General features: G+C 50.7%; 1 protein-coding gene and 1 non-coding gene across 2 annotated transcripts; one reads left to right on the top strand and one right to left on the bottom strand.

Moving 5' to 3' along the window:
• Positions 1-220: 220 nt before the first annotated feature.
• Positions 221-14637, bottom strand: Epha1 (EPH receptor A1). Its single transcript, XM_027389779.2, has 18 exons — positions 14535-14637; positions 13588-13655; positions 9155-9436; positions 7416-7818; positions 7033-7188; positions 6381-6725; positions 6167-6294; positions 5794-5944; positions 5443-5539; positions 5171-5229; positions 4305-4430; positions 3385-3570; positions 3193-3254; positions 2901-3107; positions 2619-2768; positions 2168-2361; positions 389-544; positions 221-299 (listed from the first exon to the last, which is right to left on the bottom strand). Exons 1-18 carry the CDS (start codon positions 14635-14637, stop codon positions 221-223), a joined length of 2952 nt encoding a protein of 983 aa, XP_027245580.1.
• On the top strand, positions 11708-11816 carry LOC113832650. Its single transcript, XR_003480075.1, has one exon. It is a non-coding gene; the product is annotated as a U6 spliceosomal RNA (small nuclear RNA).
• Positions 14638-15979: the final 1342 nt, after the last annotated feature.

Raw genomic sequence — 15979 nt, 5'->3', positions numbered from 1 at the left:
AAACCGTTCCCCGGCACCCACCCACCCACAATCCCCTTCACTTGTATCTCCCTTTTATAAACAAAGGCTCCTTGGTCCAAAGGCCAAGTCCTAATTGAATGGGAAGGAGCAGCACCAATAGCCTACATCTTGTAGGCTGAGAAAAGGGCCAGGGAGTGACCACAGCCCTGTCCTTGCTCGAGGATGGGCCAGAGGGATGAAACGTCTTTCCTGTGGCCACTCAGTCCTTAAATCCTTGAATACTGCAGAGAATACGTTTCTGGTGCCCCGGTAATGTGATTCCCATCTGCGTCAGGTCCCTATGGAAGAGAGAAGGCAGGCCTTGAATCTAGAGTCTTAGACCTCAGCCCCCCTCCCATGCCGGGCTGCCTGGCCCCAGAGTCCTCACTCAGCTGTCAGCTCCAGCACACACTCCATGGTGTCCAGCCCAGCCGAGTGGAAGTTGAGGATGTAGCGTTTCATTCGTATGGACTCGAGCCACTCAGAGACGCTTCGGTAAGGGATCCCATCAGAGCCACTGAGGCTGGGCAGGCGGAGGGTCACCCTGTGGGATTCGATGCCACGTTTGTCCCCCTGGAGTACAGGAGCTGGTTGGCTGGCCTGGGCCATCACATTGTAGCCAGCACTGAATCTGAGGCTTGCATAGAGCTCATCTAGGCTCTGCACATAAAGGCTCTGCACTGGCTGTTATCTGAGCCTACTTCCTGACCTGATTTCCTGGTAATGATCTGCTCAGAGCCATCAGGTGGGCAGCTGACTGACCTGTTCCATGGGTAGATCTAGGGAATGTGAATGCTATGGGCCTCCCCAGTGAAGAATTCCCGGCCCTTTAGACATGAATGCATCCCAACTAAGATAAATCCAAAGATGGCAAGATGCCATCTTGCCTTTTCCTAAGATGGCCACCTAGGAGCAGATCTCACTTGCCACACACCCTCCCCCCCAACTGTTATTCTTACACTCTGATAGCTACAATACAATGAGTGTTCCTGTAGGAAAGCCAGCCAGAGCCAAAAACCATTAGCCAAGTAAATCTGCTGGGGGAAAAAAAATATCAAGCATTCCAGAAAGATTAGCACATGCAGTCCCCAGCGTCCGAGGGAGTTGTGCTCCAAAAGATAGTCTCAAAAGTTGGAACATGGAAAAAACAATCTCTCCCAGAAACAAGGTTATATATGGTGGGTTTGAAACAGAGGCCAGTACACCAGGCTGTCTTACCCGATAAGTCCAGCCTTGCCTGGCTCCCTGACTCGACCCCCCCACTCTTTCCACTTCATTCTCAGCATTCTGGCCATGTTTCTGATAAAATACAATTTGGGGAAACTGGTCAACATTTCTTGTTCTCTCAGAGTTCTACCTTCTCAGCAGGGCTGGTCCTCTACACACCTCTGCTGCTTCCCCATTCACAGGGCTGCTGGCTCTGACCTGGGTGCTGTCATCATTCTGTACTGTCTCTGATCTGGTATTCCTCAGCTCCTTCCAGACTGCCCATGTAGTCAGAGGTGTACTCAGACTGCCTCCTGTCTCTACCCCACCCTAGCTGCCTAAGCTCTCAGGAGCAGGTACCAAGCTTCAGCAGAGAACTTATACCAGTAGGTCCTCCAAGATTTGTAGATCTGTGAATCTTTCCTACACACACACACATATATATCTCATATATATATATGAAAAGAAAGTATTCAGATGGCCACAGGAACACCAGAGTTGGGGCCAGAATCGGGTCCCAGGGGAAATAGAGTGAGGTAGGCAACCTGGAGCTAACTCTTTTTTTTGTAGTTGTTGTTGTTTGTATGTTTTATTTTGTTTTTTCGAGACAGGGTTTCTCTCTAGCTTGGAAGCCTGTCCTAGAACTAGCTTTGTAGACCAGGCTGGCCTCAAACTCACAGAGATCCACCTGCCTCTGCCTCCCAAGTGCTGGGATTAAAGGCGTGTGCCACTGCCACCTGGCTAGAGCTAACTCTTTAGATCATGCCTTTAAAAATTCATGATAGATGGGAGCCTACCTCTATTCCCCTGGGCTTTCCCAGAGGACACGGACTGGGTGCTGTCTCATGCTGGACGCTGTCCCAAGATCCCCAGGACCAGTACTCAGTGGATAGGATGGAATGTCCATTTTTACTTTTTCAGATTTGACCTCCAAACTCCCATCCTTTCTGAACATACTTACCTGGGGTCAAAGTTGGCAATAGTTCTTAGGGAATGGGGGTCAGTGAGCAACTGTTCCAGATGTGCCTGCAGCTGGAGGAAGTGGGGCCGACGGGCCCTGTCATAAGCCCAGCAGTTCTTCATGAGTTCATATAGAGGGGCAGGGCAGTCCACAGGAGGGGGCAACCGGTACCCATCTTCGATGCTTTTCATCACCTGTAGCAGGAGACAGGGAGGGATGCCTAGGTGAGAAGCTACATCCACCAGGAAATCACACGAAATTATTGAGCCCAAAGCTCAAAGCTGACCAGGGTAGATGCAGTGAACAAAGAAGTAACAGAGAAGGGGCCACAGGAAACACTGCCCAAAAATTAGAGTTGGAAGGAAATAATTACAGGAAAAGAGCATGTTAAGGAATTGAGAAGAGACAGGAGGTGTGTCAGGCTTGACACGGGCAAACAGCCCAGGGTTACCTCTTGATTGCTCATCTCCCCATAGGGCTTGTCACCAAAACTCAGCACCTCCCACATCACAATCCCAAAGCTCCACACATCGCTGGCGGTGGTGAAGATCCGATGGGCAATAGCTTCTGGGGCTGTCCAACGGATGGGGATCTTTCCTCCCTAAGAAGGCATGGCACGAGAGTGATGTTTCAGGGCACGGACGAGTGCAAAACTGTGGGGAGGGGATCGGGTCTCATGCTTGCACATGGGTCACCAAATGAATTGTGCATGTGAGCGTGGAGGGGCTCTGACCTGGGTTTCATAGGTGCCGTCAAAGTCGTCCAAGAGGCGGGTTAAGCCAAAGTCAGACACTTTGCAGCACAAGTTCTGATTCACCAAGATATTCCTGGCAGCCAGGTCTCTATGGACATAATTGTGCCCACTGAGGTAGTTCATGCCGGATGCTATGCCCAGCAGCATAGCCACTAGCTGACCAGGTGCTAGCTGGTCCTCCCGCTCCTGTAGTAGGATTAATGTAAACATCAGAGGGGTCATGGGGCTCTGTGGTGTGACCCCTTCCGAGCTGGCCCTCTGCCTCTCTCACCTTTAGAAAGGCGTCCAGGGCTCCATTCTCCATAAACTCTGTGATGATCATGATGGGCTTTCCTGAGAGACAGTGCGTGCATCACACCCAGGCCCAGGTTTCCTCTCTTTGGAATCCCACCCCACCCCACCATTACTCCACCCCTCTCCCTCCCCCCACATTCTATTCCAGGTCCTGGGGATGACTGCATACTTTTTGTGATGACACCTTCGAGGCGTAGAATGTGTGGGTGGTTGAACTGGCCCATGATAGTTGCTTCTCGAAGGAAATTCCACCACTGGCCATCTGGAGATGTGTCTTTCAAGGTCTTAATGGCCACAGTCTTACAGTCTTGGCTGGGGAGTCTCAGGGCTCCCCGATACACTTCCCCAAATTCTCCTAGGTGGGATGAAAATAAGGTTGTGGCCTGATGCAGTCAGTTCTAGGTTCTCCTCACTAGAAATCTGAGGAAGGACAGAGCTTAGGTGGCCCCTCTGGAGAAGCAACAGTCTGGCGCCAACCTGGGACTGTGCAACCTAGTCACTACTGTCTGCCACGGCTAGCATGCAACCTTGGCTCATGCTAACTAAGTAAGTATGAGGTACATGCAGAGGGACCGAGCTGTGTTTATGAAGCACAAGCTAGTCCAGGCCTAGTGCCCAAGTAACAGGAGGCCTGCCTGTTTCCTGGGAGTGCGCTCCCGGTCACAGTGCTGGCTTAGCTGGCATCATTGACAAGGACACTGCCAAGCTTTGTTCTCTGTTGAGATCTATTTTCCCTGGTGACCCAGGGGATTGGGGCAGCCCAAGGACACTGGGCCCCTGGTGCAATGGAATGCTCACTCTGAATCTCTCCTACTTTGGGGAAACTTCTGAGAACAACCTGCACCTTGGCATGGTGGTGACGCCTCTATGGGTAGAGATGATGTGTTTAACATTCTTTATCAGAAACCCCATAACCGCAGAGCAAAGTGTGTAGGAGGCAGAGGCTGCTCCAGGGCATAGCAGCTCAAGGAGGATACAGGATACAGCAGGCATGGGCGCATCTGGGAACTCAGGCTTGAAGAAAGGAACCTGCTGGCAGCCATGTGCTACCCCACAGAGGGGAACAGCTGGGGTCACAGCAGGACTTACCTTCCCCTATGACAGTGTCCACAATCAGACAGGCTGGGTCCAGTTCCTGAGCAAAGTCTAAGGCTCCCTGTGCAGGGTCCTCATAGGCCTGGAGGTCCACGTAGGGTTTTAGCCAAAGCTTGTCCTCTAGGGAGGACAAGAGGGCTTAGCGCTGCAACATATACTTCAGGGATCGGGGCGTGGGGGGCTAGGGAGAAGGGCAGACAGCTGAGCCCGTTCTTAGTGGTTCTCTGCTCTCTGAGGTGAGCCTGGCTTTAAGCTCAAGTAGACAAAATCTCTATTCTTAGCAATGAAGCCTGCACATCCCAACGTGTTTCTTGTCTATGCTCCAAGCTCCTCTGTCCTACCATTCAGGGTCCATAGTGGTGACCAGAATTCAGAGGCTGTTACCCAATCTTCCTATGACTTGGGTCCCAGCTTCTGACCCCATGCTGTCCAAGTCACTCACACCTCATTCACTCCCAGATGAAGCCTCCCTTCCATGCCAGCTACTGAAATAGACAGCAGACCTTTCCCTCTAATGAGGTGACAAGCAAGAAGCCCACATGCCTCAGAGGACTTTAACCCCTTCCTGCCTGCTCTCAGCTCACAGACCTGGCTACCAAGATGGAGAACACTGCCCAGAGCCCAGGGTGGCTGAGTACTGGTACCAAGAGCTGGTACATAATTGCATCAGGGCTGCTGACAGCTATCACAGCAAAGTTAATTAACCAAAATTAATTAGGTGGCAAAATACAAGAGCCCTAGGGACAACATACCCTACCCACATTCCCAGAGTTGACCTGGGCATCTCTCTCTCTCTCTCTCTCTCTCTCTCACACACACACACACACACACACACACACACACACACACTTCTGCCTCACCTCGATCAACACTGGTGGTACGTTCACGATTCCTCTGTTGTCTCTGTCGCTGGCCTCTCCTGTGGAGGTAGGTAGGACAACTTCTTCAGGGACCCAGGGAAATCTCAGTGGTCCAGTGCACTCTGGCTGAATTTGCCACAGACATGAGAGCTGGGTATGGGGAACATCTGAGCTTTGGTTTTAGGGGACAGGAGAATGATCTGGGATAAGGCAGGGCTTCTAACAAGGCAGAGTGACCCCAGATAAATGGGTGGGGAGGGCAGAGCCAGCACCTTGAACGGAAGACATAAATCCCAATCAGCAGAGCAATTCCAAGCAGCAACCCAAAGATGATGGCCACAATCTCTCCTCCGGTCAGGCTCCTGGAAACTGGGCATATGAATCAGAAGTCTGGGGGCTCATAGTCCTTAGGGGTGACAGAGGCTAGAAGGTAGGGTCCTGAGTGTATACCCAGAGTCAGTTTTTCAGTGGGTATTGGGCCTGTCTCTTTATAGAGGTTATTGAGGGACACATATGTGCATATCTACAGAGAAGAACAAGCCTCATTAAAAGCGGGAGCTTCAGTGCCTCCATGAGATGACGATTGTGTATGTTTGGGGTAGGACAAGAGATAGATATCCTACCTGGTGGGCTTGTCCGAAACTCATGGTCAGGGGAGAAAGGGCCGGGGCCCAGTGGGGTCAGGGTTCGCACTCTCACAATGTATGTGGTGTCTGGCTGTAGTTTTGTTAACAGGACCCTGGGTTCCAGCACCATCTGGTGCCACTCTTCATCCTGCGGATGGGACTTGCATTAATGGGGCTGTGGTGGCCCAGCCTTGGTAAAGATAGGCATGGAAGGAGCCTGGACCAGTGGGCTGCCACAGTAAGGCCAGGGACCTTTGCAGACGTTTATCCTGATAAAGCCGGTTTTAGATGTCTTCCCCAATGCGATACCCCAAGTTGGAATGTTAGGGGTCCAGCAGACACTGAAGGGTGTCTCGAGTAGCATTCTGACCTGGTTCAGCACGTGCAGCTCATAGCTCAGATTCCCTCCAGGATTTCGGGGTCGGGACCCCGCCCAAGTCAGCTCCAGCTGCCTCGGTTCCTTCTTCACCAGCCTCAGGGACAGGCCGGAGAGTGACTCTGGACACCAGAATGACAGGGTTGAATTTGGAAGCAAAGGAGGTATCGTTTCGGTTGCATCTCCACTGCTGCCCCAGCTTGCTCACCTGCATGCCCCATGTTGATGCTGAGGGAAGCGCCGCTGGGGCTGGAACTGTCCAGTCCTGACACTCTGTTTTGAGATTTGATGGTAAATGTGTAGTTGGCATAAGGCTCAAGGCCTTCAACTTGCACAGTGGATTCGGTGAGCCCTGAAGCCCCTGGGATGAAGCGCACGCCTTTTCCACAGGGTTGGCACGGACCCCCGTCCTGGGCAGTGCCTCGACACTGCAAGCACTCCACGCTGTATCGGATATCATGGCGTCCTCCTGTATCTCTGGGGGGCTCCCAACGCAGGGAGAGCTGAGTCCCTGATGCAGAGAAGCTCAGATTTTGGGGAGCTGAAGGGGGACCTTTGGGAGAAGAAAAGCCATCAAATAGGTACCCATTTTGCTCCCACCTTAGTTACTGACCCCTGCTTCTGTTCATCATCCCCATTACTGATGTTCTCCAAAGCCCTCACAAGAGTTTTAACTTCTACCAAAGAGGAAGTCATGTGACCACACCTCTGCATTCTAGAGAGAACAGATGGCAGGGAGGGGCTACAATCAGCGCCTGCATCCCTGGGTCTCCACTACTTGATAAGCTCTGAGAAGTCCTAGCCCCAAGGAGGGCCCAGGAACTGTGGCCTAGTTGCCAGGTCCTGGCTGCAAGACTTACGCGTGCATGCTATCTGGGGGCCCTCCCCGGGGGCTCGGAAATGTCCATTCTCACAGGCACAGATGGTGGCCCCCTCGGACACTGCTGTGCTATGTTGGGGGCACTTGAGACAACGGAGTGTTTCCAGGTCTCTTCGGTAGAAGCCAACAGGGCAGGCTGGAGAGAGAAGGCAGAACCATGTTTTTTGTTTTTACACGAGAAACCAACCCTACTCACTTTTTACCCCACTCCCTGGAACTGGAAGGTTAAACTCACGGGAATGGAGCCCTGGAAGGCCCACCCCGCGCTGCTTTGGCGCCTGGAAGGCCCACCCCGCGCTGCTTTGGCGCCTGGAAGGCCCACCCCGCGTGATTCCCTGGGCTTCCTACCACCACATTTCTTACCAGTGCACCCCACACTGCCACTACTTTCCTCATAGCCAGGCTCGCAGAGGCACTGGCCCACGGGCACCAGCCACTCGCCGTCAGGGCTGCAGTGCATACGCGGGGTACCCGAGGACCCCGGGCTGATCTGCGCATGGGAGAGGCAGGTTCCAGCCACTTCTACTAATCCTCCAGGTCCAGGGAGAGTGTCGGGGAAGTGGGCCAAGCCGTGGACAGTCTCTGCACAGCGTTGGTAGAACACTCTGACAGACACTAGGGCCACACAGGAACCCGGATTGTGGAAAGCTAGGTAGAGGCCACGGTGAGTCAGGCGGCCCAAGGAGCAACGCTCTACATTGAGCTTCACAGAGCCAGATGCCAGGTCTCTGATGGTGAAGCTCTGGTCTGCAGCCACGGTTGTTACCTGGGGAGAAGAAGGGATGCCCATGCTTCATCCCGGCGTAACAAGCAACGTTTGGTTTCATATAGGCTGACTACCTCTAATGCACAAATCTGAAACCCGACGTGCTGCCGAGCTTGACAGTGCTATAGGGTACCACAAATGGAAATGTCTATTTATGACCTCATGTGATGGAGCCAACAATAAGGCAATCACACTGTAATTTGTATAAAAGTATTTCAAGCTACATGTATAAGGCATAGATGAAACATAAAGATAATTCATAGTTAGAATTGGGCCCCATTCCCAACCGGGCATTGGTGGTGCACTCCTTTAGTGCCAGCACTTGGGAGGCAGAGGCAGGCAGATTTCTGTTGACCAGCCTGGTCAACAAGAGCAAGTTCCAGGACAGCTTCCAAAGCCACAGAGAAACCCTATCTCGAAAAACAAACAAACAAAAACAAAAACAACAACAAAAGAATTGGGTCCATCCCCAAGATATTAAATATTCCAAAGTCTGAAATCTGAAACATTTTGGCTAAGGAACGCCCAGTGTACACAGCCACGATGGAAGAGCTTGACATAAGAGGTCGCAGGGCAAACATTTTGTAGACATGCTGTATATAGCTCACGCAAGAACCCTGGGAGACACTATGTCTCACATCTCACTTAACGGAAGAGGAAATCAAGGCTCTGACAAATTGGTCCTTCTAAATAACAGTACAGCTATGCCATGATGGAGTTAGGACTGGAATCCAGTCAGTGGAATGCTACAGACCATAAAATTTTCCTATTTAATATTGGGAGGTGTTCCTAAGATGGGTGCCAAGGAGGTGATCAGTTAGAGTGTGTCATAACTAATTTATTACCAATAACAAACTTTACAACCCTTTGCTCCTTGGGAAAAAACAAGAGTCCATCCTACAACCAGCTCAGACTGTTTTGCTTTCTAGCGTGTTCCCATGGCATGAAAGAAGGTCACGGTACTAGTGATTGGTAGCCAGGAACTACCCGGTGTAGTTCCAGCGATAGTCTTGGGGGCATGGCACATAAGAACATGATGGGTAAAATGTCTGAAAACCACCACACTATTCCTCCCCTTTCAGCGATAGCACCATGCTATTTCAATGGATGCAAGAAGTAAGGCTGTTATGTGAGGAGGAGGCCAATGTTCAGAGAGGTTAAATGATGCCCCTGAAGTCAGAGCACAGCCAGCGGCACTCACTTCAGCCTTGCTGGTACTCTGCCTTGCATTCTTTCCCTTCGTCTACTTTCACACCCGCCCTGCTACTCCGTGGCTGAGCTGGCTCACGGTGAGAATCTATAGCAGGGGTGGGATGGCACGAAGGAGCAGCGGTACCTTTTGGAACAAAGGCCGTCGGAGCTGAATGCCCACATCCTGGTCACTCTCCATGTAGAGAAGGTTGAAGGTCTCCTTGCACCCCAGAGGCCCAGCTCCCCCTGGGAAGCTCTTACAGTCCCGCACAGTGAACTGCAGCTCCACGTGGACGCGTGAAGCTTCCTCCCCCCGGTAGATCCAGTTGGAGCGAAGCCAGTGGTTTGTGTCTCCACTCTCCTGTACTGGGCAGTCCTGGTACATGTACAGCGGTGTCCCGTTCAGCATTTGTTGTACCTCACTCCACTGCAAGAAGAGAGTCAGACTCAGTGACCAGAGCTGTTGAAGAGGGAGCTGGAGTCGGAGCTCCCCGGTTAATGTGACCTGTCCCACCTCACTGCACCCCCAGCCCCAGCAGCGTAGGTTAAGTGTTTCAAGCTGGGGGGTTACTTGGACTTGGGGCAGATATGGTTTTTATACCCTAGCCAGCTCTGGTTGGTCTCTTAATTTCTGGTTGGCTAGGACTTCTGACCTATTCAATCAGCAGAACTGTCAGGTACCCTGCCGAAGGCAAGGCAAGCTTATTCAGAACCCATTTGCCTGTTTGTTCAGAGTCTTAGTTTTCAAATAGTAGAGCCTCTCTGCCCTTGGAATACAGGGACAAGCACAAAATTGTCTACATGGAGATCTAGTCTGTCCCTTGACTTTTTTTTTTTTTTTTTTTTTTTACATTTAAAGAATTTTTAAATCTAGTAATCATAATGGCTGGCACTACTGTGACTCCCCACAGGCTACTGATATAGGGCCACTATGGAGTAGCTTGCCCAATATCTGAGGGACTTAACTTGGGCATTAAGAGGCAGAGTTGGAACACGAAGCTAGGTACTTCAGGTCTAGAATTTATGCTCTTATTCTTTACATCTCTGCTTATTATAGCAGGTTAGAGATTGACTTACAAGGGTAAGGTTTTCCCCAATCCTTTCACCTTTATTCTGAGAAATAGCCATTCTTAATGGTTTGAAATAAAGCTTTCTAGACCACTTTCAAAACTTCCCGAGAAACCGTCTAAATGGTTCTGTGTTTTTAGAATAAACGCCGTACAAGGGTTATTCTGTAGCTTCCTTTGCTGTAACAAATAATGCCTTGGCATTATGCCTATAGAGAGCATACAGACCTGATTTCTTGTTGCAAGAAATGAACAGCACCCCATCATATGGATCAGCATTGTTTAAACAGTCACCTACTGTTGGGTAATTACTTAGTTTCTAGCTACGTATTTATTTATTTTAGGGAAGCAGACAGACAACTATAAGACTTCTATGGAACTGCTGAATCAATAGACCAGAAATTTTATGAGATGTTGCTGAATTGGTCTCCAGTTCACATTTTCATGAAAAGTGCAAGAGAGCTCATTTTCTAAAAAGCTCATCAGAAGGGTTACTAATGTCCTTTTCATCTTTTGCCAATCTTATGGTCAAAGCAGCTTAGCCTTTGCAGTTGCATTTCTTTGAAGGAGGGAGGTTGCATGTTTCTCTTTTGCTCATTGGCTATTTATGTTTTTATTAAACTCTGCTATTTTCATTTGGGTAAGCTTTTTAAAAAATGCATTATAGATACTAATTATTTGCTTGGTTTCAAATATTCTCAGCCATACCACATTTTTGCTAATGGCACTATTTATGTGCGAACACATTTTATATTTTTGCATGATCACATCACGAGTTTTAGGCTTTTTATCTTTTGGCCTGAAAATTTTGTAGGTTTTTTCTTTTTTGGTTTAAACTTTGATTTCACCAGAATTTAGTTTTTGTATCTGCTCAGAGAACATGGAGAGGTGTTTTCCCTTTCACTCTGTAATAAAAAATTACAGACATTCAGTTGCCAGTATGGTGACAAATCAATACTTTTGGGGACCACTGCACACCCCAATATTTACTTGGTCACTGAAATGCTTACTTAGGGGGGAAAAACCCTGTAAGTATAGGATTAGCTCATACAAGCTGCTCTTAGGTAAAGACATTTACATTTTGGAGGGGATTTACATTGTGAGCCATCAGTACCAGGAAGAAGGCTGCACAAAGAAACCTTCTCTCACCCCAGAGACTTTCAAATGGACGCAGCAGGACAGCCTTTATTCACCTCACACTTGGGCCGTCACCACCGCCCCACCCCCTCCTTTCCAAAGCTCAGGATGACACACAAGCTTCAACCCTCTGAACTTTTCTGGAACCTCATCCTGTGTGAATGAAGGTAATTAAAATAGTGTTTCCCCTGTTAATTCATCATCTGTTGTCACTTTCACAGGCTCACTTAGGGAAAGGGAAGTAGTTCTGCCCCCAGCAATACTTTCCACATTGGCTTGAAATTCCATGGTCACCCACATGAAAATATCATGCATGGGGATTTGTGTCTGGATTTTCTATTCTGCTCCATTGGCCTGGGTGTGCTGGTCAACATTCCAGGTTTTAATTACTGTCGATGTTCTGATTATCTGTCGGTGGGATAGACATCGTACTTCATCAGTGACATTCTTTCTCTTGAACATTTCCTCGGCCAGATTTAGCTAAGAAGCTTACAGTGCTCACTTTGGCAGCACGTACACTAAAATTGGAACAACATACAGATTACAATAGCATGGCCCCTGCACAAGAAAGAAAGATACATACAAATTCCATAAACCATTTCACTGGTATTTTGGATGCCATCCCATTATTTGATGGAGAAGAGACCGAGGCCCTGAGGAAGCTCATCCTGAGATTTTATTCCACTCCAGTGAGCGGGCCCTCATGACAAAAAAAAAAGTACCACTTAAGAATTGGTAGGGTGGTTCCATCCTGAAGCATGTAATTCTGCATTATGTCACAGAGTTCAAAGATCAAGAGAGGTGTCCAAAGGCCACAACTCCACCTGGAGTTTGTACTGTGGGGAAGCTCTGCTGAGGAGCCCAAGAAAAAGGCATAGGGCACAGGCAGGTGGACAGGATGGTTATGGTAATGCATGGCAGCTCAGCAGCCAGACTGCCAAGGCTGCAGCTGGAGCCTAGGGAAACAGATGTTCCCAGCTGTGGTGGCCTCTTCCAATTCCAGCTGTGACAGATGGGGCACAACTATCATCCAGGAACAGCACTGAGGATCCTTTCACGTGACACTCAGGAGCTGCTGGCTGTTACATGGGTGTGCGCTCGGAGCTTGGCTCTATGGACTTAATGGGTTTTAGAAAGAGGGAGGGCACAAGGAAGAGATTGGGACGGGAGCATAGCTGCTGGCACCGGAGCGTGACAGGGGCCTGGCTTCCACTGGGGCACATTAGGGAAGACTGTGATTCGGGTGGGGCTGGTGAAGCATAAGGAAGACCCAGTGGGAGTCAGCAGATGGTCCTGATGGCTTCCTTGTGGGTGATTAGCTGGTTTATGAGAAAAGGCATTAGAGTTGGCCTAATCCAGGATTTTGGAAAGGGCCCCTCCTGGAGGATATATTATGGTTTAGTCTGTTAACTCTAATTATAGGCCACTCCGTGGAAGAGCTCCAAGGAGAGCCTGGACCCTCCAGTCCAAGAGAGAAAGAAAGCAATAACTGATCCCAGCAACAACAGCAGCACATGCCTTAGGTACTGGATTAAGGAATGGAAATCCAGAGAACAGGTCCAGGACCAGTTAGTAAATCTCCAGCCCCAGAGGTACTGTCACGTGGCTCTAAGGCCAGATCTACTGGGCTGCAGCAAGGGTGTCTCTGGACGTTAGGCCTGAATACATTCTTTCTGACACACTAATAACCCACCTCTGCTCACTGGGTCTCAGGGACACCTAAGGTGGGAAGGAACTCAGAGCTGGTTCTTTCTTTCTCAAACAGCTGGAATACATGGTGCTTGTGGAGCCTGCCTGGGAGGGATGGAGCACAAGCCCAGTGTTCAGGGGCCTTGGAGGGGAGCAGAGTTTAAGTTTGAGGGAGCCAAAAAACCTTTGAAGACTTTGATGAAAGTTTTGGCTCTCCTCCGGTGTGTGTGTGTGTGTGTGTGTGTGTGTGTGTGTGTGTGTGTGTGTGTGTGTGTGTGTCCCCATACGTCATTTACACTTTTATGGAGCTCTCTAATGTTCTGCAACCCTTCCACCTAGCTTCACTGCAATGAACAGAGCTGAGACTCCCGGATGCTTTCCAGGTGTCCCACTCATCCAGCTGACAACCTTCCTTAGCATAGCCATGCTCTCAGTAGGGGATGTGAGCCACCCCCTCCCCCTATGGTAAGAGGGTAAGACTGTGGATAGTCCCAATGGAGGGAAGTTTGACACCCCCCACCCCCCACAAGTGCCATTCAGGAGGCTCTGACTCAGCTTCCCCTCCCCCTCTCGAGGAGACACTTCCAGTTTTTCCTGCTCTTTTTTTGTTCCTCCACCCACCTCTCCACCCCAATTTCCCACTGGCCTTTACACTTGAACTCTCCCAGGTCCTTCAGACACTTACGCCATCCTCCGGGGGATCCAGAAGCCAGCCCAACTCTCCTTGTGACTTGCTTGTGTCCATCAGAGTGACTGAATGAGGAGAAAACGAGAATGTCACCTAAGGGGGAGGAGGCGCCCTACTATGTACATTGGGTATCCTGGGACTTCCCAGCCCGAGGTCCTGGAGTTAGGAGTGAAGCACTCTAGGGATTACAGTGGATAACTTCAGAGTGTGACGGGAGTAAGGAAGAGCGGGGCAAGGGTTGGAGGCTGGTGCTCGAACCAGCGTCAGGACAGCAAGCGTTGGAAGAGCAACCTCAGACAATGTGCCAGCGGGGTCCGGAAGGACTGGAGGACCCGTCTGCTGCAGGGATGCCACGGCGGACGTCAGGGGAGATAAACCTTTGTAGTCCTGAGTGGGACCCTGGCAGGGGCCCCTGGTGGAGTTTGACTTCTGCTGTCAACGGCCAGCACTGGTAGATGAGGGTGTAGGAGGTGGGGTGCTAGGCACAGCTCTGATTTGGGGAAGTGGGAGGGGCACGGCCAGGGAGGGTTTGCAAAACTTTAGGTGTGAGGTTGGACCCCTACACCCGGGAGGCCCCGAGTCCTAATTCCTTCCACCAGTGGCGGTGGTCTATCTGTGGTCTGGTTAAGCCGGCAGCAAGGGGCTTCCTCTCTCGGGGTGGGCACAAGGAGGGTCGTCCCCCGATGCTGCAGTGGGAGTGCAGCTTCCTGGCTGTGCTCAGGACCTCCCTCTCCACCCACAAAACCGAGCAGAGGGTAGGGGTGACTGATCCCGTGGGCAGGAGTCTGGGGTTAAAGACCAAAGATTGGCCTGGCCAATCGATCTCCCCGCTACTGGGGCGAAAGAGTGGGGTGCGGAGAGGAGGGCCTCCTCAGGAATGCCGGCTTCTTGCAGGCTGCTGCCCGCCAACCGGGCAGGGGGAGGGCGGAGGTGGGGGTCGGTACCTTCCTCGGCGCGCGCGCCCGGTTGGGGCGGCGGGGCGCAGAGCAGCAGCAGCAGCAGCAGCACCAGCAGCAGTGCGAGCCCCAGGGGCCAGCGCCGCTCCATGGCGCCGGCCGGGACCTGGGACCTCGGCCCCGACCGCGGCTGGGCCAGGTCGCAAGGGACTGGGCGAGCCAGGCCGGCCAGGCGGGGGCGGGGGGAGGGGCCGGCTGGGGGCGGGGCCTGGACCTCACCTGGCTCACCTTCTTAAAGGGACAGTGGGGCAGGAAGGAAACTTGTTGGGCAGGTAATAAACTTTAAGACCTGGAGGCGTCTTGGTCGGAACGACACCGAGGTCGCCGCCTAGTGGGCGTTGCCAGGCATTGACTATAGACATTCTTAAGTGTAATCCTAAACCCAAGACAGTCTTGATCCAGCCAACCTCCAACTCATTGACTTGGAAGAGATCTCCTGTCTTTATTCTTTTCGTTTCCGGCAGACTCTAGACTTTAGTCCCTGGGAAAGCTAGGATTGGGAAACACTCCTTCCTTCTTCTCTGCTTAGATGAGGACCATGCAAATGGGTACAATACTTGGCAAAGCCACGAGGAGTCTTCAGAGGGAAGCTGACGTGAGCAGGGTGTTAGGTGGCAGAGATTGAGAAAGGTCTGCAGGCAGGGAGCTTCAAGGTGTGCTCAGGGAGTGAGTGGCACATGGACCGGTTGGACTGCTGGGCTACAGCATTTGCCCTGGGAGCCAGGGCAGAAGGACAGGTGCGGTGCAGAGCCAGGAAGGTCTTAGTAAACAGGCAGAGGAGTTTGAGCCTTGCTGTGTATCCACAGAGGGGACACGCGGACCTGGGGAACATTCCCAGGATAGATTTGGAGAAGGAAGGAGCTTAGCCTTAGTGGTGGCAGCTCTGCGCTCTCCTGTTCTTTGGGACTGCCTCCCCTCCCTCCTACTTAATAGATGTCTGTCCTGCCTTTACTATGTGTGCGCTTTAAGCTCAGGGATAGTAATATAGTCCTTATGCTTAAAAAAGAAAACAACCCCCCCAAACAAAACAAAACAAAAACCCTATTTGTCTGAAGAGGGCTAGGGGTAGGATGAGTAAAAGGAAAGCGGGGACTGAACCCCACAGAAGTGAGAGCAGGCTGACAGTGTGAGCTATGCAGCCACTAAAGGCCCCACTCACTCTGTTTTTCATTCCTTCCTGGCTTCAACCCATAAACGTGACTCACACATAAAATAAAACGTTTCTATCACTTAAATCGTTGCATATTTTGGTCATTGTGCAGGAGGGGGACGTGGTAGACTTATAGATGCCTATTTAACTTTTAGAGTTAATGCTTCTTCTCATTATTTCCCATTTAAAGAAAAGAACACCAGTATTGTTAGTGAAAATACAGTCCATAATTTCTTAGCCTACCCTATTCTTATTGACACAGATAGATGAGAAATGTATTCTG

The sequence above is a fragment of the Cricetulus griseus genome (genome assembly GCF_003668045.3).
Source record: "Cricetulus griseus strain 17A/GY chromosome 1 unlocalized genomic scaffold, alternate assembly CriGri-PICRH-1.0 chr1_0, whole genome shotgun sequence".
In the NCBI taxonomy this organism is placed as follows: domain Eukaryota; kingdom Metazoa; phylum Chordata; class Mammalia; order Rodentia; family Cricetidae; genus Cricetulus; species Cricetulus griseus.
Note: the sequence above shows the minus strand (reverse complement) of the source record. Positions and strands in the feature narration are given on the sequence as shown.